We start from the raw sequence: 26,916 nt of genomic DNA, 5'->3' as shown, positions 1-26,916 counted from the left end.
AAAATAGTCTACAATCAACTGATCCATAATAACAGTGCTTGAAGTCATTCTCCTCCCAATGGCAAAGGCATCAAACAACTGCTGCAACCAAAGGTCTGCTAAAAGCTAAAGTCTGCTGATTCACAAGGTCTGCCAAAGTAAACCACTGATGAAGACTAAAGTCTGCTGATAACAAAGATCTGATCACCATATGTTGAAAGAAGATAAAGTCTGATGAAGAAGGTCTGCTAAGGCTCAACTGAGGAAAAGGCTCATCAGATGTTGAATCAACGAATGATGTATATCAGTGTTTCGAATGTAACAGTGTATTAGTTATAGTAGATGTTAGAGGTTGTTAGAAGTTGTTAGATGTCAATGTCTAGGTGACGTCAGCTTAGATTCCTCAGAGGTTTGCATTGTACTATAAATAGAACAATGCGTGTACTGTTCTATTTATCACTTCATCACTAGACATTTTGTATGAGCAAATAGAGTGATCTAAGGCTGAGGGGGAGTTTGTATTTCATGCATACGTGAATCATTGCAATTTCAATCATTCAATTAAAAGTATTCATGATTAATTCAAATCTCTCATTGTTTGTGAATTAAAGTTTATCTTCATTCCGCTGCATTATTTCATAATTGGTATCTTCTTATATCTTCCATCTTAAACTCTTACAAACAATTCAAACTCAGATCCTAACAGGAAGTCTCCTTCAGCTCAAAGGTTATGTTCACTTCACTCTCTATCTCTAAAACTATTTTCTCCCACTTATGCTTAACTCTTAAGAGATCTTTACTGATTCTCATGCCGGAGTCCAAACGCGGGAGGCCACCTTTCGTGTTAAGACTAATGGTGTTCTTTGTATGTAGATTCCGATCAAGAAGCTATCTGCCGGAGTGGATCCTCGACATTTCCCCTGCCATATTCTTAAACTATGTTCCCGAGTTTCATTTAACAAGGGAAGAGAAAGGAATTGAAAGGAAAAGAGTAATAAATGTGTTCTAGAGTTTTTTTAGGAAGGGAAGTGGTGAGAAAAGAAAGGAAACAAGGGGATGATTGATGCAAATATTCATCCTCCTAATTTGGAGAGATTTGGTGAGAAAAGATTATTATGAATCTCAGACTTTTTTAAATTTCCCAAATTGCCCTCTAATTCATTATAAATAAACATAGCATACACCATTCTTTAACCTAATACATTGTTTTCTCCTCTGGCGCCAAAACCATCACTTTGCTCCCCTCCTGGTGCCAATTTTCTCCTCCATCTCGATGACCTAGTATGAGTTTAAATATGCACTTATAAAGTTTATAATTCGGTTTGCCTATTGCTTTTACATTTTGAAGTTATTCACGTTGTTGAAAAAGAAAGACATGCTACTCTAGTGTTAAGAATGTTATGGGCCATTATAATGAGAATGAGTACATATGAAATTGAATTAAAGGAATTGTAGTATTTTATTAGAAGGCTGCATAAAGTCAACAATTTTTAGGCATCCTTTTGTATTATAATTGAAATTTGTGATCAGATTGTTGATTATTATCATTGTTTTAGGGTTTGTATTATGAATTTTATAGTTAATTGAGTAAATTATTGTTTGAACTTTGAAGGATATTGTGTTGTGTTTTTTGAGATTATAACTAAACAGAGTAATATTTTTTTACATAAAGTAGCATACTAATAAAATTTACAAAATTTAAAACATAGGCCACCCATGATGCGAATTCCATTAGAATATTAACATTTACATGTTCATTTAATCTATTATCTTTTATGAATTAACTCTCCCTAGGAAATGATTATCTTTTATGAATTAACATTCTCTTTTATAAACCCTCTATGTCCTTTTCATTTGTGTTAATATCATTATGTGGATCCGGTTTGTCTTTTCCATTGTGCTAAAGAGATGTTTTTTTTCTTTATTTTTAAGCGAATTTTGGCCCTTTGCTATGGATAACCAGATACTCAATACAACTCATGTTGTGTGAGCTAGACAATTGCAAGCAATTAAAATATTTTGCTTATTGGTGGTTTTTATTATACGACATAGAATGTTTACCAAAAAACATGTTAATTTACCTACTAGAGATGAAATTTTACAGAGACGATGTGTACGAGAAGAGATGTTACACGATCTTTCAAAAAGTGGTAAATGTCGCCAACTTATTCGTATGAGTGAGAAAGCTTTTATGACATTGTGCAATATCCTAAAGCGTGATGGTGGTCTTCGACCTACTCAACGCATGTCCGTTGAAGAGCAAGTTGCAAGATTTTTGCATATTGTAGGAAATGACTTGAGAAACCGGCTTGCCTCTTGGATGTACCGTCGTTCTGGATCAACAACCAGTCGATGCCTCCATAGAGTTTTGCAAGCAATTATATCGTTAGAAAGTCGTTATATTCAACAACCGAAAGGTGATATTGTCCCTAAAGAAATTCAAGAAAAAAAAGATTTTATCCGTTTTCAAGGACTGCATAGGGATAATTGATGGAACATATGTTCGTGTCAAGGTACCTAACAAAGATGCCCCTAGATATCATGGTCATAAAGGATACCCGACAATAAATGTATTGGTTGCTTGTACATATGATTTAAAGTTTACATATGTTTTAACTGGTTGGGAGGGTACCGCATCGGATTCAAGAATAATAAAGAATGCACTTACTAGAGATGATAAACTAGTCATTCCAACCAGTAATACCTTAATCCGAATTTACTTAGTTGTGTAATTTTTTATAATAATACTAATTACAACTTATTTATAGGTAGATTTTGTTTAGTAGATGCGGGCTTGCCTCATACGATTACACTAATGACACCATATAGAGGTGTTAGGTATCATTTGAAAGAGTACTCCACTCATGCCCCTAAGAATTCAAAGGAATTGTTTAACCTTCATCATGCATCATTGCGTAATGCAATTGAAAGAGCACTTGGTGTCCTAAAAAAGAGGTTTCCTATCATTAGAAGTACAACAGAACCATTTTACTCTTGTGAAACACAATCACACATCTTTTTGACATGTTGTATTTTACACAACTTTTACTAGAGGAAGATCGTGACAAAGATCTCAAAGATGAGGTCTTACATGAGGTGTTGAATGGATCAGAAGAAGAAGAACATCATAGTACAGGAGACATACGTGAGGGTAATACCAGAGCAGACCAACTAAGGAATTCAGTTGCTAATGAAATGTGGACTAACTATTTGACTTATCCGAATGATGAAATAGATATGTCAAAGTAGTTCTAGAATAGTACATTTTAATTTTTCTATTTGACATTGTATTGATGATTGGTGTTTGAAATTATTATCATGATTACATTTTCCATTTGTAAATTTTTAATTATTTTAACTTTGTATTATTTATTTGTGTTACCATGAAGAAAGTCATCATGATCAAACTTGAAGTTAGTGGAAATACCAGTAAGAAGGAACAATTGAAGTGGACAGAGATTATGGATAATGCCTTCATTCAAGCAATGATAACACAACAAGATAAAGGTAATAGGATCAATGGGACATTTACTACACAAGCATACGCTAATATGATTGAAGAGCTGACTACAAAACTTACAAGAGAGATTACTAAAAACCATTTGAGGAATCGTTTAAAAACACTAAAATTATGTTTTTCTCAATGGTATGATATGTTTCGAGGAACTTCATTGAGTGGGTTCTCATGGAGGAATCCTGATACTCAACTAATTAAAGTATGGAATAAGTTGATAGAGGTAAGTGTTTTTAGTTTTAAAATTCCTTAAAATATTTAAGTTATCATTTATAATACTAATTTTCTTTTTTTGCTTAACAGTCAAAACCCGAGGCTGCATCATTGAAGACAAAAAAAGTGTCAAACTACAACCAACTATTAGCGCTATTTGCAAGGGATAGGGCGTCGGCTATACATGCTGAAACTGCTAAAGAAACGAATGCTCGATTGAACAATAATGCCACCATTAATATAGAAACAATTACAGATGTGGATGACTTACTAGCGACCAATGAAATAACTTTGGAGAACGAGTACAATATTGAAGACGATATTCAAGTGTTAGGTATTACGCCTCCTCCCCTGAACAATCTTATAATGCAAAAAGGTATAAAATTAAAAAAAGAAAACTTCAGCAAGAAGATGAAACATTTAACTCAAAGCTTATAAATTGCTTTGAGAATGTTGCTAATGCTATTATAGATGGCAATAAAATATTAGATAGAGTTCATCATCGTGAGTATACAGGTGAGGAAATTTATAAGGAATTGGCGCCGATGGGTTTGGAGTCCCATGAAATACCGAAGGCTTTAGATTATTTAACGACCAATCAGGCAAAAGCAGGGACATTATTTAGTTGTCCTCCTGAAATACGAATGGATGTACTTAAAGATATGATGGGTGCGGATAAATAAACGAGTCCAAAAGATGATTGAAGGATTACTCGATTTTTTTGCTTAGTGATTTCGGACAATTAAGACATTTTAATTTCTTTTCTTGGGTACTTTAATTTTTGGTTATGTATGTCGAAGACAATTGCTAGTTGAAGGATTCATGTTATTCATTGGTTGATTAGGTTTATGTGTATGTATATGTTTTGATTTCTGATATTTACTGTCCTACCATGCCGTTGAGGACAACAGCAGGTACTGCTTCAAATTTAAATTACTTTCCATGTTGTTTAGAGAAAAAGAGTAAACTGGGACCTAAATATAGGAGATCTGCCTCTACAATTTTATTAGCATAAGTATTATTTAAAATCAATGGCGGACCTAAGATTTTTTTTCATTGGGGTCCCATTTTTGTGTAAGGATTTTTCACTACCAAACATTAAAATTTTCGGGTCGGTCATCGTAGTCGGGTCCGGGGCTAGGAAATAATGTAGAAGCATTTAGTGGACATGAAACCACTAGATTATATTTTTAATTTTGATGGAAAAAAATGAACTATAAAAAACAAGGCATGTAAGACTTGAACTTGGGATCTATTTGTTTGAAGACAAGGGGATTTACCACCAAACCATCTTTGCTTTAATATTATGGGGTCCAATTAATTTATTTTATGGGGTCCTTGAAAAATTTAACATACCGGTTCTATTATTTTCTAAAAAAATATTGGGGTCCGTGGACCCCGACCTGGACCATGTGGGTCCGCCCCTGTTTAAAATGATTTTTCATGCCACTTTCAAAGCACTAAGGGGCTGTTTGGCAACATCTGAATGGTTAAGTGCTAAACCAGTAAGAGATCTGAACCATTAAGTGTTGAACCAGTAAGAGGTAGGTCTGAACCATTAAGAGCCTGTATAATGCTTAACCGTTCAGAGGCAAATGTCTGACCAATTCAGATTAGAGGTCTTAACCATTCAGACTCTGTATAAATCTTAACCATTCAGAGGCAAATGTCTGAACCATTCAGATATCTGCTCGTGAAACAAACAGTCTGAACCATTAAGTGCTGAACCAGTAAGAGGTTTGAACCATTAAGAGCCTCATTAAAAGGTAAACAAACAGCCCCTAAGCTGGAACCAATATTTTTAGAGTAAATTACAAGTTTTGTCCTTTATCTTTGTACCAAATTTCAGGCGGTGTCCTTTGTCTTTAAAATTGATGAGTTTTGTACTTAATGTTTCCAAATGTTATACGGTTTGTCCTTTAGCCCTAACTTAGTTAGATTTTTCAGTTAAATCAGGTCATGTGAGTTGCACATGAGGGCAAATAAGTCATTTCACCAACCCTTCCACTTTTCCCCCATTTTATATCTACCCAAACCCTAGATCTCCAACCACCATCTACAACACCTACCCTCTGTGACAAATGGCAAATAACCGATGATTCCGTACAAATTAATCACTATTTTATTTACATAATCTCATGCAATTAGCGTAATTTAATTACGTAACTGAACCGTACATTAGATAACAGTGTTAGGACAAGAGAACAATACTATAACATATGTTGGTTTTCGTCGTATTGCGAAACCAAGCAAACAATGTCCTAAAAGTGTTGATAGAAATTGGTGCGCGCACTATTTACGGTCACACTATTCATGCCAGCAAAACCGTGAAAACAGATCGAAACTATGAAAAACGACACACAAATAACATAACTAAGTCCATTTTTATAAGAAAACACTAATACGAAAACATATCTTGCAAAGATACAAGACTTTCCGGTATGACGCCCTTATTACTAAAATGTTCGTTTCGGCTAAAATATAACTTTTTCAACGCGTCCGAATCCGTATTATAGCATTTCCGGGACTCCGAAATTATGTCAATCGATGAAAAACACGCTAAAACATTTTAAGGATATCAACGGGGTGTCCAAAACCATAAGCTTTTGATATTGCATCGCTATGCATTAAACTAGTTCGATACCGATCCGGTGAACTAGCAAGCGATATTTTCGCCACTATAACAACCAAATGAAGGAACTAGTGAACTAGGTAAGCTCAATTTGGAACTCGAAATAACTTCATACATCACCCGGGTGCGAGATAACAACTTGCGGAAAAGTTTGTCGGTACGACATAAAAGTGTCGTTAACTAGCCGACGCCTAAACGGAAAGTGTTTAAGGTATCAAAATCCAACTTACACTAGTCTGGCAAACTAGTTAACCATATTTTGGCGTTGGAAACGCCTTGAATAAACGCTATAGCATCAATGGTAAATTAAAACCATCGCTCCCGGTACTATATTACACCTTTCATATCTTACCCGTTATCGAACCGATGAGCGAACTAGTGGTATTTTTTTACCATCCAAAATTAATACCCACTAAACTAATAAACTAGTTGGACTTTATTTAAAATCCTAAACTACCATTAACACCCTAATCACCCTAATTAAGCTAATTACCAAAATATCTCACATTTTATCATATATGTCACATGTTTAAATAAATAAAAAAAAACAAATATAAAAGTCATGTCTACATGCTCCAATCGGCCATACCCCTTAGGCTATATTAGAATTAATGATGTATGGAGTATGGCTAGAAAAGATCTTCCATTGACTAAAAGAAATAAGAAAGATTATATAAAAAGATGGCACCTTACCATTCCTTTATCACATTTGCATTTTCATATCTTGCAAACACTAACCACCTCCCCTTTCTTCCTCTAAATTCACGGCAGCCTCTAAACACCCTCAAACTCCTCTTTTGCTAACATTAAACACCTTATTTTCACATAATCTAGCCACTACAAGATCATACACACTTGGGTTAAGCATGGAACACACTTAGGAGCTTTCTTGGAGGCTTAATCTTCTTCTAATCTTCTTATTTAGCTTGTGCAAAGTTGTAAGACTCCTAGACACCCTATTTAAGTTCATTGTTATGTATAGATTATGGAAGTACAAGTTGATCATCTCAAAGATTAATAAAAATCACACTAAAAACCCTAATCTCAAAGCTAATAAACACTAAATATAACCATATTATGTGTTAATTTGTGTAGATTAGTGCAACTAGTTAGTGTAATCTTGTTATTTATGTTGATTATGTTAAGACTAGTTGTATGAAAAATGATATTGTGATGATCTTAATGCTTATATGATGTAGTAATTTATAAGCATGATAATATTGTTATGTTGAACTTAAAAATATGATTTAAACATGGATATGTTAAATCATAAAGATCATCATCTTCATGTTCATGAGCCATGTATATAATTTTTGGAAATTGATTTGGTGATTTAAACGCGTTTTGAAAATGTGGGAAACGTCGTAGTTTAGGGGAAACTATGGCGAATTTTTCTAAAAATCTAATCGCGATTAAAGAGGGGATTAAAGGGTGATTAACAATGTTAAACGCGATTAGTGGTCATAAACGTCATTTTTGGAAACCCTAATGAGAATATTTAAGTCTTAAATATTCAATAAGTTTTATGGACTTAAACTTATTCTTTTACAAAAACAAATGGTTAAAAATGTAACCATATATGTATATATATTTTTGGTAAAAATTATATATATATATTTTTTTTGAAAACTTGTCAAGTGCATGTAATATGTGCTATATGTGTATGTACTAGATATCTATAGGGTGATCAAAATAAATACACATACATGTTCCTACATGGTCCAAGAAATGCTAGTAAATCGGACAATTAAATAAAATGGCCGAAATGGAAACAGATAACACTTGAAGACAACAGATTGGGCGTATCGACATCGTGAACAAGTTACTACAAAGTCGAGTCTAAAATAACATATTTTAGACGTTAAATCGAGCACATGTATAAGTGACCGATAACAAGAATCCGGAAAGTCGAAAACTATAAAAAAATTACCAAGTATTTTTCATAGGAAAAATGAACTTATTTAAAGTTTACTCCTTGGTAACATTTTGGTAAAAATTGCAAGATTATGTTAATGGACTCCTAAAGTTAGAATTGGGCCTATCAAAGCTAGTAATGGGCTAGGCCCAAATTCCTTAATACTTGGGCTAGGGCCCAATGGCAATATAACATGGGCTCGGCCCAATAACAATAAAACATGAGTTAGGCCCAATAACAATAAAACATGGGTTAGGCCCAATAACAATAAAACACGGGTTAGGCCCAATAACATAGATAACATGGGCTCGGCCCAATAACATTAAAACATGGTTTAAATACGATAACATAGATGACATGGGCTCGGTCCAATGACATGAGCAAAGGTTCAATGACATGCGTGCACTGCACGAGGACATGTGAAGAATGAAGCCTGTTCACACATAAGTCAATACACATAAAATACATGAATACGCTTATGAATTCAACACGTATAGAATATGTGTATATACATAACAATCGAGCGAGTAAACTATCAACGCTCTAAAATACAAAGTTGTTCCAAAGATGACAAACGAGAACATAATAAAGAATTCAAGATGAACAACTTGTACGAGGTCCGAAAGACCTAGTGTCTAACGAGATTAGTACACATGTAGGTTATTGACACGTACGGACGCTTACTTCGATATCATAATACACGGAACGCAAACTTGTGAGTTCATGTCCCTCCTTTCACTGATTTCAATGTTTTGTTTTCAAAAACATCGAGGGGAAATACATGCTAAAACTATTGGTATGTTAGTTACGGAGTAGTAGATAACATGATCAATGTGCATAGGTAGGATGATAACATTAGTAACCATTAATCACTTAGTGACCAAGGTGCAAAAGGTGTAGATCTATTGGGCTTGAGGCACGCCCCACTCCTAGTTGTTAACCGTGGAGTGCTTTTGTGATCCCAAATGATAACAAAGTGTTCTCGGTTTGGTTATTTACTTATGGTACATTATGTCAGGGGCTCGCTACCCACTGATAGATCCTTAACAGACTCCATGAATGAATCAGAACATACCATGATTACAAGATTTCATTTTCATGAATACTACGATTACAAGATTTCATTTTCATGAATACTACGATACCAAGATTTCATATTCATGAATACTACGATTACAGGATTTCATTTTCATGAATACTACGATTACAAGATTTCATTTTCATGAATACTACGATTACAAGATTTCATTTTCATGAATACTACGATTACAAGATCTCATTTTCATGAATACTATGATTACAAGATTTCATTTTCATGAATACTACGATTACATATGATAACAAAAACTGCATGAACTCGCTCAACTTTTGTTGACTTTTTAAAACTACATGTATTTCAGGAAACAAGTCTTGAGCCGGTGATACATGATTGGATGCAATGATTACCTTTCTTACGTCACACGCAACACGCTTCCGCAACTAGCAAGGTGTGACAGATTGGTATCAGAGCTCCGATTGTAGTGAACTGGGGACAAACTTTTATAAAGTTTGGTCTACAATCACCAAGGGCTCTTACATGAAAACAAAGTTGATAACATTACAAAGATGATTTCAAAAAGTATGACAAAATGACAAAAGGTTTTCATTGTGTCACTATAACATGAGGATCTATCACGCAAGCTCAATCGTAAGTAACAAAGAAGGATCAATACATGGTTGGTCTATGAGGAATAGACTTGAAAACATTAGGAAGTACATGTGAAACATGAGAACAAAAACATCATGAGATTTAGTGATTATATATATCTATATATATATATATATGTGTGTGTGTGTGTGTGTGTGTGTGTTGTACGGAACATTTTGCCATGAATGAAAATACCGTCGACTAAGAATTTTATTATTACACTTGGCGGCTCACGCGATGAGAATAACGGCCTCGCGCCTATTACGAAGCTTATGGCGGACGTGGTTCCTGAGTGAGACCCTAAAGTATTGATCCCGTGGAAGATGTTTGTTTTCCCTCGGATGGGTATAAGTCTGGATTTGGTAGTGACGACGAGGCGGAGGTGGCGGCCTTAGACAACAACTCTATTAATGGAACGAGGCCCCTGAGGCTCATACTAATCGTAATTGATGACACTCTCGTCCAGACAAGGAAGATGAAGTACTCATCTTAAAGGCGTTAGCACGTGGACCATCACGACGGTCCCTCCTATGTTGAAGCTATATAGACAATAGTGTCCTCTTTCTAACTGATGGTCTGCTTTGAACGAGAGAATGCTAGGGTGACCATGCAAGACAATTTATTATTACGGGGGCCCACGTAATAACAACTTGTAGTGTATGGAAATCCTGGCAGGCTCTACGAGTCAAGCTAGTGATCACTAATCCATTCAAAATTTTTAAGTCGTTCGAGTTTCTATCTAGTAGAACACTAACCGGGATGGTTACTATAACACTCTATGATACAGGAAGACCACACGTATTGTTCGCACATAACATTCGATCTATAACACGGGTCGTATGAGACTAGTCATCGAAGGCACACGGAACTTGCTAGCCACTCATTGAGAATTTCCCTCAACATTCTCAGAATTATTGTACATAGGCTGGTTATTTGGTGTCTATGACACCTTACCCTATCTTAGTTATTGGAAATGATTACATTAAACCCTATCGTTTGACATTTGTCTTATTCCAAAGGATGATATGGCATGAGCCTTGCTACAACCCCTTCATTGCACTATTCGACATATATGGAAATTATAACAATTTTGTAGAAGCTCGTGGAGCTCAAGGAGTATCAACGTATTCATCACACGTGCTAGTGCGGCGAAGGATTTTTCCTACTTTGGGCGATTGAGATCCAGGAAGTATGGGATACACGTTGTAAAAATTGGAGACGACCGTTTGGTTTCTCCTCCTCAACGAATTACTTCTTTTCCCATTTAGGCACATGGCTAATACACTCAAGAGGTACTATGCATTTTGGAATGCATTTATTCATGAATATCATTGTTCAAATATACCGGAGCAACACTGTCTTGAGGTTTCCATGACCAATCACATTCTTAATTCTTAGGCGCATGATAGGCTATATCTGTCCAAATAAAAGCCTAGACCCAATGATACTATGTATCGGAAACAACGTGGCGTCGACAAGAAAATCTACACCTAGAAGAGGGTCAGTTAATCAGCGCCCTACTATTAAAGTTGAACTAGAGGTCATATGGAACAACATGAGGTTGTCGAGTCGACACTAGTGATGGTACTGATGATACCGGTAGTTCAAGTGGTTCAAATCCCGATGGGACGAGAATGAGTGGCAATGCCACACTTGGGGATGCAATCACACCAGATTTTAATCCTAAGGCTTTTCCGGATTATAAGCCGCGAGACCTCATTGATACGGAAGGTGCGGTGAGTTCTATCCGCTAGATAAAGACAAGGAAGTCAGTTAACCTTGCTAATAAATGTACTCCGAAGTAAACGTTTTGGTAAACGAATAGCCTTCTGTTGAATGAGGCGTTAACTTGGTGGAATCTCCAAGTGCAAACTATAGGGAGTAATACAACAAAGAGGTTATTGTGGGAAGAACTCAAGAATCTTAAGCGAGAAGAGTATTGGTCGCTAGTGGAAAAATTCCAAGCTTGGGAACCGAGCTCTAGAACTCGATCATGATTAGAGCTAATGTTGTTAGTTACCCTGACGCCTCTACAATCTGTCAAGGATTGATTGCATATTGGATAACACTCGAATCCAAACGCACTGAGCGCTACATTTAGGGTTTAGCCCTGAGATCCGAATCATGATCACATCATGTCACCTACCTAGATTTATTTTCAAGTAACTCTCTCAGTTAGTCTCACCAAGGATGTGGTGAGGACGGGGGACTGCCCAAGGAGGGTGTTAAGAGAAAGAGAAATCCCGTGACAAGCATAGCGAAGGCGATTACTGCCATAATCGATACTCGCATTAATAAGTATGCTAATAACTTGTCAAAATTCAGAATGAGATAGGTGAAACTTTCATCATGAGGGCACTTGCAAAAGTGACAAGAGTAGCAGTGTGGTGAGACTTGGCACAAAACAAAAACTAATGAGTTAGCTATATTTAAGAATGAACGAGGTGGTTTTTACTGTGGCAAGGAGGTCACTACGAGCATGGATGGTTAAGGATGAATCAAGCTAGTGAGTAAGCAAGTCTAGGGGTATGCTCTACTCTACAACCATCATGTATCAATTCTTTGGATACCAACGTCGGCTTAACTTAGTGTCTTTAGATACTAAGCATATACACGAATTAGAGTCATGTAGGTTAAACATGTCTTGCTCTATCAAGTTAGCTAATGAGGAATTAGCGAAGTCATGTGAAGTCATTAAGGGTCACCGATACGTTCCTATCAACCGACCCGTTGCATCCGTGTTGTTTAACACCGGTGTCGGTATTAGCTTCATCCCCATAAAATTCAAAGTATGCTTGGCCGAGTCAAGTAAACAAGACGTCCTCCCATTCAATAGGATTGACCAATGGTAAATTAGTCAAGTCAGGAAAGACATCAAAGGATGCACACTTGAACTTGGAGCACGAAAATTCAGTAATGACTTTTCACTCATTCAATTAGGTTGTTACGACTTAACTTCTAGCATAGACTGGTTGGCCGACAACCGAGCAGAAGTAGTTGTGCTGCGAAAACTATTTTTCTTTTTCCCCCTGTCTGACGAGAGAACATCTTTTGGTGCACGGAGAGAAACACGACACACGGCTGCTTACTAACAACTGTATGAAGGCTCGGAAGAGTTTGAGAACCGGATGCATCGCCTTTCTTGTCCATGTTGTCGACAAGAAGGCCGAGTAGCGCAAGGTGGAGGACATCCCTGTGGTTAGGGAATAGCCTGAAGTCTTTCCAGAAGACTTGCCGGGACTACCCCCGCAGCGACAAGTCGAATTCAGTATCGATCTTGTGCCAGGAGCTGCACCGGTGGCGAAAGCTTCATATAGACTCGCACCCTCGGAGATGCAGGAATTATCTACTCAGTTTCAGGAATTGTTTGACAAAGGATTCTATAGACCGAGTTTCTCACCTTGGGGAGCTACGGTGCTATTTGTCAAGAAGAAAGACGGAACCTTTCGGATGTGTATAGATTACCGAGGGTCGATGACTTGTTCGATCAATTACAAGGTTCCAACCTTTATTCCAAGATTGATCTAAGATTCGGATATCGTCAGCTGTGGATTCAAGAGGAAAGCATTACTAAGACAGCGTTTAGGACTCGCTATGGGCATTACGAGTTCCTTGTTATGCCTTTCAGCTTAATAAATGCCCCTGTCGTGTTCATGGATTTGATGAACCGGGTATGTAAGCCATACCTCGACAGGTTCGTGATCGTATTCATTAAGGACATATTAATATATTTATGAACCGAGGTAGAACATGAACAACATTTGAGAACTATTCCGAAGCTTCTTAAGAAAGAACAATTATATGTCAAATTCCCGAAATACGAATTTTGGATTCGCGAGGTACAATTTCTTGGTCACGTGGTGAACGAGAACGGAATACATGTTGACCCAGCTAAGATAGAAAACATAAAGAACTGGAACGCCCCAAAGACCCCAACTGAAGTAAGACAATTTCTGGGTTTAGTGGGATATCATCGGAGATTCATTGAGAAATTCTCTAAAAATTTCTCAACCGCTAACCTCTCCTATGCAAAAGGATAAAAAGTTCGGTTGGGGTGAAAGACAAGAAATGGCATTCCAAACGCTCAAAGATAAACTATGCCAAGCACCAATCTTATCACTCCCCGACGGCATCGATGACTTTGTGGTGTATTGTGATGCATCGCATCAAGACTTGGGTTGCGTGTTAATGCAACATGAAAAAGTCATCGCATATGCGTCACGACAGTTAAAAGTTCACGAAAACTATACCACTCATGCCCTAGAGCTAGGCGCGGTGGTATTTGCTTTAAAGATTTGGCGTCATTATCTCTATGGTACAAAGTGCACCATATTCGTCGATCACAAGAGTCCTCAACATATATTCAATCAAAAGGAGTTAAATATACGCCAACATCGTTAGGTGAAGTTGTTGAATGACTACGACTGTGAAATCAAGTACCATCCGGGCAAAGCAAACGTTGTAGCTGATGCTGTGAGCCGGAAGAACGAGTCAAAACATTACAAGTACGAGCTTTAGAGTTGACAATTCAAACGAGCTTTACCACTCGAGTGCACGATGCACAACAAGAAAATCTAGAGTCGGAAAACATTCAAACAGAATCCTTGCAAGGATTAGAAAAACAAAGGGAAACGAGCAAAGATGACACTTTATATTTCATGTGAAGGATCTGGATTCCATATTTAGGCGGTCTATGAGACTTGGTGCTGGATAAAACACCCAAGCCAAAATATTCAATAGATCCAGGATCCAGATAAAATGTATCAAGACTTAAAAGAATACTATTGGTGGCCTAATCTCAATGGAGATATTGCGACCTATGTTGGGAATTGCCTAACTTGTGCAAAGGTCAAGGCCGAATATCAGAAGGGGTCTGGCTTATTACAACAACCCGAGATTTCCGTTTGGAAATGAGAACAGATATCAATGGACTTCATCACAAGATTCCCGCGGACCTCTCGAGGTCATGACATGATATGGGTTATCATTGATCGATTAACCAAGTCGGCTCACTTCTTACCGATTCGTGAAAAAAGACAGTGCCGAGAAGTTAGCTGAACTCTACCTTAGAGAGATTGTGGCACGCCATGGAGTGCATGTTTCAATAATCTCTGCCCGCGATGGTCGCTTTGGGTCAAGGATTTGGCAATCATTTCAAGAATCACTTGGATCTTGTTTGGATCTAAGCACCGCATTTCATCGGCAAACCAATGGCCAAAGCGAACGAACCATCCAAACTTTGGAAGACATGCTTCGCGCCTGTGTGATGGATTTAGGCGGTAACTGGGATACTCATTTACCTTTGGTAGAGTTTTCCTATAATAACAGTTATCACACAAGCATTAAAACCGCCCCATACGAAGCACTATATGGATGAAACTGTCGATCACCGCTGTGTTGGGCGGAAGTCAGAGACAAATGACTCATTGGCCCGGAACTAGTCCGAGAGACTACTGACAAGATATCAAAGATACGAGACCGTATCAAAGTGGCTCGTGATAGACAAAAGAGCTACGCGGACAAAAGACGTAAACCATTATCCTTCGAGGTCGGAGACAAAGTTTTACTAAAAGTCTCGCCTTGGAAAGGCGTAGCTAGATTCGGGAAACGCGGAAAACTAAACCCGAGATACATTGGGCCATTTGAAATTCTGGAAACGATCGGTACCGTCGCGTACAAGTTAAAACTACCAGAAGAACTTAGTAACGTACACGACACATTTCATGTGTTGAATCTCAAGAAAAGTATGACCGTCGAGACAGTTATCATCCCAGCGGATGAAATCCATGTAGACGACACGCTCCAGTTTACCGAAGAACCTGTTGAGGTTATGGACCGGAAAGTCCACAAGACAAGGAGAAGTCATATCGAACTAGTCAAGATCCGCTGGAATTCACGTCACGGGCCCGAGTACACATGGGAACGTGAAGATCAGATTAAGGCAAAATATCCCTACCTGTTCGCGAAGAATCCTGCAAAGGATAACTCAACGTGAATTTCGGGACGAAATTCTTTTTAATAGGGGGAGAATGTGACAAATGGCAAATAACCGATGATTCCGTACAAATTAATCACTATTTTATTTACATAATCTCATGCAATTAGCGTAATTTAATTACGTAACTGAACCGTACATTAGATAACAGTGTTAGGACAAGAGAACAATACTATAACATATGTTGGTTTTCGTCGTATTGCGAAACCAAGCAAACAATGTCCTAAAAGTGTTGATAGAAATTGGTGCGCGCACTATTTACGGTCACACTATTCATGCTAGCAAAACCGTGAAAACAGATCGAAACTATGAAAAACGACACACGAATAACATAACTAAGTCCATTTTTATAAGAAAACACTAATACGAAAACATATCTTGCAAAGATACAAGACTTTCCGGTATGACGCCCTTATTACTAAAATGTTCGTTTCGGCTAAAATATAACTTTTTCAACGCGTCCGAATCCGTATTATAGCATTTCCGGGACTCCGAAATTATGTCAATCGATGAAAAACACGCTAAAACATTTTAAGGATATCAACGGGGTGTCCAAAACCATAAGCTTTTGATATTGCATCGCTATGCATTAAACTAGTTCGATACCGATCCGGTGAACTAGCAAGCGATATTTTCGCCACTATAACAACCAAATGAAGGAACTAGTGAACTAGGTAAGCTCAATTTGGAACTCGAAATAACTTCATTTTTTTTTTCACCCGGGTGCGAGATAACAACTTGCGGAAAAGTTTGTCGGTACGACATAAAAGTGTCGTTAACTAGCCGACGCCTAAACGGAAAGTGTTTAAGGTATCAAAATCCAACTTACACTAGTCTGGCAAACTAGTTAACCATATTTTGGCGTTGGAAACGCCTTGAATAAACGCTATAGCATCAATGGTAAATTAAAACCATCGCTCCCGGTACTATATTACACCTTTCATATCTTACCCGTTATCGAACCGATGAGCGAACTAGTGGTATTTTTTTACCATCCAAAATTAATACCCACTAAACTAATAAACTAGTTGGACTTTATTTAAAATCCTAAACTACCATTAACACCCTAATCACCCTAATTAAGCTAATTACCAAAATATCTCACATTTTATCATATATGTCACATGTTTAACTAAATAAAAAAAAAACAAATATAAAAGTCATGTCTACATGCTCCAATCGGCCATACCCCTTAGGCTATATTAGAATTAATGATGTATGGAGTATGGCTAGAAAAGATCTTCCATTGACTAAAAGAAATAAGAAAGATTATATAAAAAGATGGCACCTTACCATTCCTTTATCACATTTGCATTTTCATATCTTGCAAACACCAACCACCTCCCCTTTCTTCCTCTAAATTCACGGCAGCCTCTAAACACCCTCAAACTCCTCTTTTGCTAACATTAAACACCTTATTTTCACATAATCTAGCCACTACAAGATCATACACACTTGGGTTAAGCATGGAACACACTTAGGAGCTTTCTTGGAGGCTTAATCTTCTTCTAATCTTCTTATTTAGCTTGTGCAAAGTTGTAAGACTCCTAGACACCCTATTTAAGTTCATTGTTATGTATAGATTATGGAAGTACAAGTTGATCATCTCAAAGATTAATAAAAATCACACTAAAAACCCTAATCTCAAAGCTAATAAACACTAAATATAACCATATTATGTGTTAATTTGTGTAGATTAGTGCAACTAGTTAGTGTAATCTTGTTATTTATGTTGATTATGTTAAGACTAGTTGTATGAAAAATGATATTGTGATGATCTTAATGCTTATATGATGTAGTAATTTATAAGCATGATAATATTGTTATGTTGAACTTAAAAATATGATTTAAACATGGATATGTTAAATCATAAAGATCATCATCTTCATGTTCATGAGCCATGTATATAATTTTTGGAAATTGATTTGGTGATTTAAACGCGTTTTGAAAATGTGGGAAACGTCGTAGTTTAGGGGAAACTATGGCGAATTTTTCTAAAAATCTAATCGCGATTAAAGAGGGGATTAAAGGGTGATTAACAATGTTAAACGCGATTAGTGGTCATAAACGTCATTTTTGGAAACCCTAATGAGAATATTTAAGTCTTAAATATTCAATAAGTTTTATGGACTTAAACTTATTCTTTTACAAAAATAAATGGTTAAAAATGTAACCATATATGTATATATATTTTTGGTAAAAATTATATATATATATTTTTTTTGAAAACTTGTCAAGTGCATGTAATATGTGCTATATGTGTATGTACTAGATATCTATAGGGTGATCAAAATAAATACACATACATGTTCCTACATGGTCCAAGAAATGCTAGTAAATCGGACAATTAAATAAAATGGCCGAAATGGAAATAGATAACACTTGAAGACAACAGATTGGGCGTATCGACATCGTGAACAAGTTACTACAAAGTCGAGTCTAAAATAACATATTTTAGACGTTAAATCGAGCACATGTATAAGTGACCGATAACAAGAATCCGGAAAGTCGAAAACTATAAAAAAAATTACCAAGTATTTTTCATAGGAAAAATGAACTTATTTAAAGTTTACTCCTTGGTAACATTTTGGTAAAAATTGCAAGATTATGTTAATGGACTCCTAAAGTTAGAATTGGGCCTATCAAAGCTAGTAATGGGCTAGGCCCAAATTCCTTAATACTTGGGCTAGGGCCCAATGGCAATATAACATGGGCTCGGCCCAATAACAATAAAACATGAGTTAGGCCCAATAACAATAAAACATGGGTTAGGCCCAATAACAATAAAACACGGGTTAGGCCCAATAACATAGATAACATGGGCTCGGCCCAATAACATTAAAACATGGTTTAAATACGATAACATAGATGACATGGGCTCGGTCCAATGACATGAGCAAAGGTTCAATGACATGCGTGCACTGCACGAGGACATGTGAAGAATGAAGCCTGTTCACACATAAGTCAATACACATAAAATACATGAATACGCTTATGAATTCAACACGTATAGAATATGTGTATATACATAACAATCGAGCGAGTAAACTATCAACGCTCTAAAATACAAAGTTGTTCCAAAGATGACAAACGAGAACATAATAAAGAATTCAAGATGAACAACTTGTACGAGGTCCGAAAGACCTAGTGTCTAACGAGATTAGTACACATGTAGGTTATTGACACGTACGGACGCTTACTTCGATATCATAATACACGGAACGCAAACTTGTGAGTTCATGTCCCTCCTTTCACTGATTTCAATGTTTTGTTTTCAAAAACATCGAGGGGAAATACATGCTAAAACTATTGGTATGTTAGTTACGGAGTAGTAGATAACATGATCAATGTGCATAGGTAGGATGATAACATTAGTAACCATTAATCACTTAGTGACCAAGGTGCAAAAGGTGTAGATCTATTGGGCTTGAGGCACGCCCCACTCCTAGTTGTTAACCGTGGAGTGCTTTTGTGATCCCAAATGATAACAAAGTGTTCTCGGTTTGGTTATTTACTTATGGTACATTATGTCAGGGGCTCGCTACCCACTGATAGATCCTTAACAGACTCCATGAATGAATCAGAACATACCATGATTACAAGATTTCATTTTCATGAATACTACGATTACAAGATTTCATTTTCATGAATACTACGATACCAAGATTTCATATTCATGAATACTACGATTACAGGATTTCATTTTCATGAATACTACGATTACAAGATTTCATTTTCATGAATACTACGATTACAAGATTTCATTTTCATGAATACTACGATTACAAGATCTCATTTTCATGAATACTATGATTACAAGATTTCATTTTCATGAATACTACGATTACATATGATAACAAAAACTGCATGAACTCGCTCAACTTTTGTTGACTTTTTAAAACTACATGTATTTCAGGAAACAAGTCTTGAGCCGGTGATACATGATTGGATGCAATGATTACCTTTCTTACGTCACACGCAACACGCTTCCGCAACTAGCAGGGTGTGACACCCTCCACCACCGTTTCATATTCTGGATGAGGTTCATGATGTGGCGGATCCGCTGTTAAGGTATTTTGAGGTGCTGTTTAGACCAATTCAGGCGAAATGGGCGACGAATCGGCAGGTTGTTAATGAGTTTTCGGTTGTGGATGAATTGGATGGGAGCTCTTGGGACGATATTCAGTCGCCTGAGAGATCGAAGAGGGTTAAAACCGGCCCGATGAGTATGCCTCCGGAAAAGATATTCAGTTAGGGTTGCAGAGTATGCCTCCGGAAAAGATGCCTCAGCTGTTGCAGATTATTAGGAAGAGGAACGATCAATTGGCGCAAGAGGGAGATGAAATCGAGCTTGATATTGAGGCGTTGGAAACGGAAACGCTTTGGGAGCTTGATTGGTTTGTTACCAACTGGAAGAAACATGTTACCAAGATGAAAAGGCGGCGCTTTTGGTAAACAATGTGTCCGCAGTTGCTGCACCGAGTGTCTCGGCCGACATTAACGATGTAAGGCTTTTGATTGTTAGAAAGTTTTGTTTTTTGCTAATTTTATTCGATTTGTTTCTGTTGTGCTGTGCTGATAGTTTTGTTTTTGTATAGGTTCCCATGGGTAAGAAAATCAACAGTATGAAGAAGAGCAAGAAGGAAACATGTGAAGAAGACATCAACATTGGGGATGAGATGCCCGAAAGCAGCTTCTCAAACGTGGAGATAGATGTGGTGGCGGTGGAGGTTGAGAGAGGTGGTTGGTGATGGCTTTTGGTGGTAGTGGAGAGACGGAGGAGAAAGGGGTATTTGTATATACATATATATAATATTAAATTTTTAAGTTTATTTTTGTTTTATTTGTTAATGTATATTTTAATAAACGGGTAAAAAGACTAAACTACCCTTGTGTGATCTGATTTAACAAAAAAAATTAACTAAGTTAGGTCTAAAGGACATAACATGTAGGATTTTGAAACACTAAGTACAAAACTCATCAATTTTAAAGGTAAAGGACATAACCTGAAATTTGATACAAAGATAAAGGACAAAACTTGTAATTTACTCATATTTTTATATTGTTCATTAAAGCACAGTTACATAAAGAATAATACATTATATACATAAAGAATGATTTGTTTTAATATTAGATGTGTTTCCTTTACATTTGAATGATCAAGTTTTTATTTACCTTGTGATTAACTTAAATAATGTTATGGCTGGTATTTATAACTCAAAGTGTGTTTACATAAGATTAAGATTAAGATGTTTTATGTTAAAAGGGTATAATAGTAAAATTGTAACTTTCTTTTCTTTTCCTCCCAACTCGGGAACACATAAAATATTTAATTTCCTTTCCTTTTCATTAAACTCGGGAACATGAATATAGGTAGAGGATCCTGTAAAAAAGGCCTAAAGTGTGAGAAAGGTAAGAAAGAATCTCAGCCATTAGATCTTTGATCTAATGGTTGAGATAATAGGGACCAAATTGTAAAATATTTTTATTAATTTGGACTGAATTGAAATATCTAGGGGCAATTGTGTCTTTTTATCCCCATTTTCTAAATCAAAATCCCTACAATTTCTCTCTCTCTCTCCAGATCTCTCTCTATCATACGTTCAGAATTTGTCTCTCCATTATCAACTCCAAGACCACCACGAATCGGAAGATTAAACATCAATCGGAAGCCGGTGTCGGAAGCGGTTGTTGAAGACGATCGTTGTTGATTTTGGATGACGGAAGCCGGTGTCGGAAGCGGTTGTTGAAGACGATCGTTGTTGAAAACATCAATCTCAAAGACGGTGTCGGAAGCGGGGCTGCATGTTTATTGATTCGGATGACGGATGCGAGCGGCAGCGGCGGTGGTGGTGGTTCGAGCGGCGGCGGTTGTGGTGGTGCTGGATCGGCAGCGGTGGTGCCGGAAGTGGCAGTGGTGGTGGTGCCGGAAGTGAAGAAGATGATACAGAGGTGTTTTATTTTATTTTCTGAATGGTGTTATTTTGTTTACTGAATGGTGTTATTTTGTTTGCTGAATGGTGTTTTTTTTTGTACTGAATGGTGTTACATTCTTTGTACTGAATAGTTTTTTTATTTTTATTTTACTGATGAATGGTGTTATTTTTGTACTGAATGGTGTTAGCTTTTTCTTTTCAGTAATGGTGTTTATTTTATTTTTCTGAATGGTGTTATTTTTTTTCTGAATGGTGTTATTTTGTTTGCTGAATGGTGTTATTTTTGTACTGAATGGTGTTATATTCTTTGTACTGAATGGTGTTTTTTTTATTTACTGCTGAATGGTGTTATTTTTGTACTAAATGGTGTTATTTTTGTGCTGAATGGTGTTATATTTTCTGAATTGTGTTATATTTAAAACACCATGTATGAACATGATCTGAATGGTGTTATATTTATGGACGGTTATAATTCCTAAAATCCAGGTTTTTCTCTCTCCAAATCCTTAAATCAAGGATTACCATATTTGAATTTGTTAATTAATTTACAATCTTACCCTTTTCAATTAATTTAGATCTAATGGTTGAGATTATTTCTTACATTTCTCACACTTTTGGTCTTTTTTTACAATAACTCCACCCCATGAATATAATCACATCTTTTCCTTTCCGTTCCCTTATAATTCCCCTTCCTTTCTCTTCTATCGTTAAATGAAACTTGGGAACACAACATTATTGTTTTAACACATATAGATCTTGTTACATGTATATAGCTCTAGTATACGAAGGTCTATTTCTTGAATACCTTTAGGTATAAAAACACTTTTCTCTTGTATGACGGACATATAGTTCCGGATCAATTAAATCAATAGATTGTTAGTTAATCGATAGCGCTTGATTAGTCAATTATAGATGTTTGTATAATTTTTTAAAATTAAATTTCCATTGATTATTATGATTTCTTAATTTGGATGAGAGACAAAATACACATTAAAGATTTGTTTAATAGTGTATGATTGGTTGCAAATTTCAAATTTGGATCTTATACTACCCCCATCAAGAACTTGTCCTTGTCATATGGTCTCACACTCCTAACTCAATAATTTTCTTGACTAATAATAACACACTCGCATCTCTTCTCCTCCCTCCACTCAACACAACCTTATCAATCCCTGAACCAAAAACTCAATCAACTCATAAAAAATTAATCTTTTCATGGGCTTTCTTCTTCAAATTGCTTCATGGCCAATTCCTTCACTTACTCTCACTTCATTTCGTCCTCTTTGAAGCCCCTTCTCAAATTACCCATCACTCGTTTTCACCTTCTTCTAATCTTTCTGCATACCCTCTTATAACTCGCACCCTTTTCCCTCAAATCCTCCAGCATTGAAGTGGGTTTTTGTTTTTCAAGATTCTAAAACAATCCATCGATTTCAGTTAAAAACCCCAACTTTGAAGTGGGTTTTTGTTTTACAAGTTTAATTCGCACACAATCAATCAGTTTCGATCAAAACCCTCAACATTGAAGTGGGTTTTTGAATTTCAAGATTCTCAAACAATCGATCAATTTCAATCAAAATCTCATCTTTGAAGTGGGGTTTTGTTTTACTGGATCAATTTCAATCAAAACCCTCAACATTGAAGTGGGGTTTTGATATTCAAGATTCTTAAACAGCCGATCAATTTCAATAAAAATCTAAACTTTGAAGTGGGTTTCTGTTTTACTCCATCAATTTCAGTGAAAACCCTCAACATTGAAGTGGGTTTTTGATTTTCAAGATTCTCGCAATCGATATAGTTCAGGATCAATCAATCTATCAATTGATATCTGAAACCCCAAGATTAAGAATCAAGTAAATGGCATCGGTGTTTTTGTACCATGTTGTTGGGGATCTGACGGTGGGGAAGCCAGAGATGGTGGAGTTTACTGAGAATGAGACGGTGGAGGCGGCGATCAGGGCGATCGGAGAATCGACTGAATGCGGGATTGCGGTTTGGAGGAGGAGATCCGTGCAAAAGGGTTTGATTGAGAACGCAGAGATGAGGCATCAGAGGTTTGTGGGGATATTGAATCCACTGGATATTGTTGCTTTTTTGGCTAGAGAGGATTGTTTGAATGATCAGGAGAAAGCGATGAAGACACCGGTTTCGGAGGTGGTTGTTCCGGATAATACTTTGTTGAAGGAAGTTGATCCTGGCACCAGGTTAGGATCTTTCCTGATTTTAACTTTGATGCAGATTAATGCTATGAACATGGCATTATAATATTAATATCAGTACTTACATTGAAAACACTTGCACAATATGAACATGATTTTAGTTTTTGTTTGGGAGTATTGGATTTGAAATTTGAGGATGTGATTGGTTCAAAAAGATTAGACTGTTGATGGGATAAGAGATTGATTGTTCTAGATTTTGGGATTAAAGGGTGTTCTTGATGTTGATCTGTCCTTGTTAGTTTAATCACATTTGCTCATTTGTATATTTGTTCCTTTTTGTTCGGATCTGTTTTAGTCTACTTGTCAAGTTCAGAGGTTGATTGTTGAACCTGTCAAACAGGTCGAAAATAGATAATTATTTCAATAATGAGTTGTTTTACAGTATATAATACACGTTGGTTATTATAACTTCAAACTAAGGGGTTGTTTGGCAATTTCTGAATGGTTAAGTGCTGAACCAGTAAGAGGTCTGAACCATTAAGAGCCAGTAAAATGTTTAACTGTTCAGAGGCAAATTTCTGACCAATACAGATTAGAGGTCTTAACCATTCAGACTCAGTATAATGCTTAACCATTCGGAGGCAAATGTCTGAACCATTCAGACATCTGCTCGCGAAACAAACAGTCTGATCCATTAAGTGTTGAACCAACAAGAGGTTTGAACCATTAAGAGCTAAACAAACAGCCCCTAAGTTGTGTAGGAGGGGGGTCAAACCCAACCCAACCTGTTTTGACTCGTACTTAAAGGAGTCTTGATGGGTCCAAGTTTACACATATAAGCAAAACTTGGGTAAAGTCTAATCATAGTGATATATAATGGAGTCATAGGAGAATCAACCGTTACACCAAGCTGTGAAGATTTTGTACTTGACTATTTTTTTTATATGAAAAATTGTATTTATGTAATTTCTTTAAAAACCAACTTAGGACATTATAAGCACTTGAATGCACTTCAAACAACTTTTGAACAGTTTGACTTGTTTTATTTTCTCTTCTTTTTTGTAAATAATCTGTTTGACCTGTTATCAGTAAAACACAACCCAAGTTGATCAATCACCATATATATGGTCAACATCAAGTCTGAAGTTCTATTCCTGTTAAATAGAAGGCCTAAAGTTAGGGGGGGACTCTTTGTATGGACTATGGACCCAATGAATTAATTTAGCCAATTGTGGTAGATGCCACACTTTATAAGAAGTGATCACCAATTACTTTGCGTAACGGGTCGAGTTGACCCAAAACACTTGTTTAAAATCTTTACTTACATAATTAGTTTTAAATACGATTGTAAACTTGTATTATTTTCTGAATAAACTGATGTTAGAGGTTTATGCCTTAAAAATACAATTTGGGCGACTTTCAAAACCCATATTGACCCGCTTATTTACATCTTTCTTTTTTTATGCTAGATTAATAGATGCATTGGAGATAATGAAGCATGGCGTGAGGCGTCTTCTTGTTCCGAAAAGCATAGGATGGCGTGGCATGAGCAAGCGTTTCTCAATTCTCTACAACGGAAAATGGCTCAAAAACCCAGATAGTAATCCAAATATTACGATTCCCACTATCAACCGAACTTCATCTTCAACACCGACCGCCATAATCCGTGACAAATATTGTTGTCTTTCTAGAGAAGATGTGATCCGTTTTTTAATCGGTTGTTTAGGAGCATTAGCTCCCGTTCCTCTATCTTCCATCTCATCTCTTGGTGCAATTAATCCTAATTATTGCTCAATTGAAGCGTTATCACCTGCAATGGAAGCTGCGCGTAAGATCCCTCGTGAACCAAGTGCATTTGCAGTTGTTGACCCGACACCCGACGGTCAACACAAGATTATTGGAGAGATCTCGGCTTCTAAATTATGGAAATGTGATTATTTGGCTGCTGCGTGGGCGCTTGCTAATCTTTCTGCAGGTCAGTTTGTGACAGGTGTTGAAGATAATCAATCTTCAAGGAGTCTTCCTGATTTGTTGGCGGCTGGTGACGGAGATGGTGCAAATGGTGTCGGTGGAGGGCGGTTAATCAGGCAAAGGACTTTTAGCAGCAGGAGTATTGGGTTTTTTAACCACAACCCTTCAAGTCAAAGTTTTGGTTCTAATAGAAGCATGTATAGGGGTAGGAGTGTGCCTTTAACGTGTAAAACCACAAGCTCGTTGGCTGCAGTCATGGCTCAGATGTTGTCTCATCGTGCGACTCATGTTTGGGTGACTGAAACCGAGAATGATGATGTTCTGGTCGGATTGGTTGGGTATGCTGACATCTTAGCCGCTGTCACCCGCCCCCCTGCCGCCTCTCTTCCAGAGGCTTCATAGAAAAAAAGTGAATCAAGAATGTACATGCTAAGCTGTTTTGAATCGTGAATTTTGGGTCTTTTTTTGGTTAAATTACTGTTTTCGGGTCGGTTATGTTAAAGATTGCTTCTGTTGTGGTTTGTTTTTAAGTCGCTGTGTCGTCCTTGCTTTGTTTCTGGTTGTTTCGGTGAGGAGGTTGTGCATCATGTCGACCTTCTTTTAGTCTTTGTTGTCTGAGGTCATATTTGTTATAAATAAATAAATTCATGTTATGTGTAATATGCACTTCTTTATAATTTTATAAATAAATAAATTCATGTTATATGTAATATGCAGTTCTTTATAATTTTTATGCATGAACTATATGGACTTCTTTGTACACACATGAAAATGTAATGATGCAATACAAAGTTATGTACAAAATTTATTTAAATGTGTCAATTAACTTTCATTGGTCTTTGACGTCAACCCTAAGCCGTCTGCCTAGGGTAAACTGCATGTTATCATTAATTTTCATTGGTTAACAGAGAATTG

General features: G+C 36.7%; 2 protein-coding genes across 2 annotated transcripts; both read left to right on the top strand.

Annotated features, from left to right (window-relative positions):
* The first annotated feature begins 2,794 nt into the window (after nucleotides 1-2,794).
* On the top strand, nucleotides 2,795-3,228 carry LOC110943964. Its single transcript, XM_022185693.1, has 2 exons — nucleotides 2,795-2,951; nucleotides 3,032-3,228. Exons 1-2 carry the CDS (start codon nucleotides 2,795-2,797, stop codon nucleotides 3,226-3,228), a joined length of 354 nt encoding a protein of 117 aa, XP_022041385.1.
* A 19,754-nt stretch (nucleotides 3,229-22,982) lies between these two features.
* LOC110941877 (CBS domain-containing protein CBSX6) lies at nucleotides 22,983-26,711 on the top strand. Its single transcript, XM_022183569.2, has 2 exons — nucleotides 22,983-24,075; nucleotides 25,500-26,711. Exons 1-2 carry the CDS (start codon nucleotides 23,729-23,731, stop codon nucleotides 26,401-26,403), a joined length of 1,251 nt encoding a protein of 416 aa, XP_022039261.1. The 5' UTR covers nucleotides 22,983-23,728; the 3' UTR covers nucleotides 26,404-26,711.
* Nucleotides 26,712-26,916: the final 205 nt, after the last annotated feature.

Source organism: Helianthus annuus, chromosome 8 (assembly GCF_002127325.2).
Source record: "Helianthus annuus cultivar XRQ/B chromosome 8, HanXRQr2.0-SUNRISE, whole genome shotgun sequence".
NCBI classification, from domain to species: domain Eukaryota; kingdom Viridiplantae; phylum Streptophyta; class Magnoliopsida; order Asterales; family Asteraceae; genus Helianthus; species Helianthus annuus.
This window is presented reverse-complemented; position numbering and strand designations above follow the sequence as displayed.

What these genes read in the sequence shown, in the direction of transcription:
- LOC110943964 (XM_022185693.1), top strand. Translation starts at nt 2,795, where the DNA reads ATGACACCATATAGAGGTGTTAGGTATCATTTGAAAGAGTACTCCACT. An exon ending in GAGGTTTCCTATCATTAGAA is followed by an intron (nt 2,952 to 3,031) that starts GTACAACAGAAC and finishes AACTTTTACTAG; the next exon opens with AGGAAGATCGTGACAAAGAT.
- LOC110941877 (XM_022183569.2), top strand. Translation starts at nt 23,729, where the DNA reads ATGGCATCGGTGTTTTTGTACCATGTTGTTGGGGATCTGACGGTGGGG. An exon ending in GAAGTTGATCCTGGCACCAG is followed by an intron (nt 24,076 to 25,499) that starts GTTAGGATCTTT and finishes TTTTTATGCTAG; the next exon opens with ATTAATAGATGCATTGGAGA.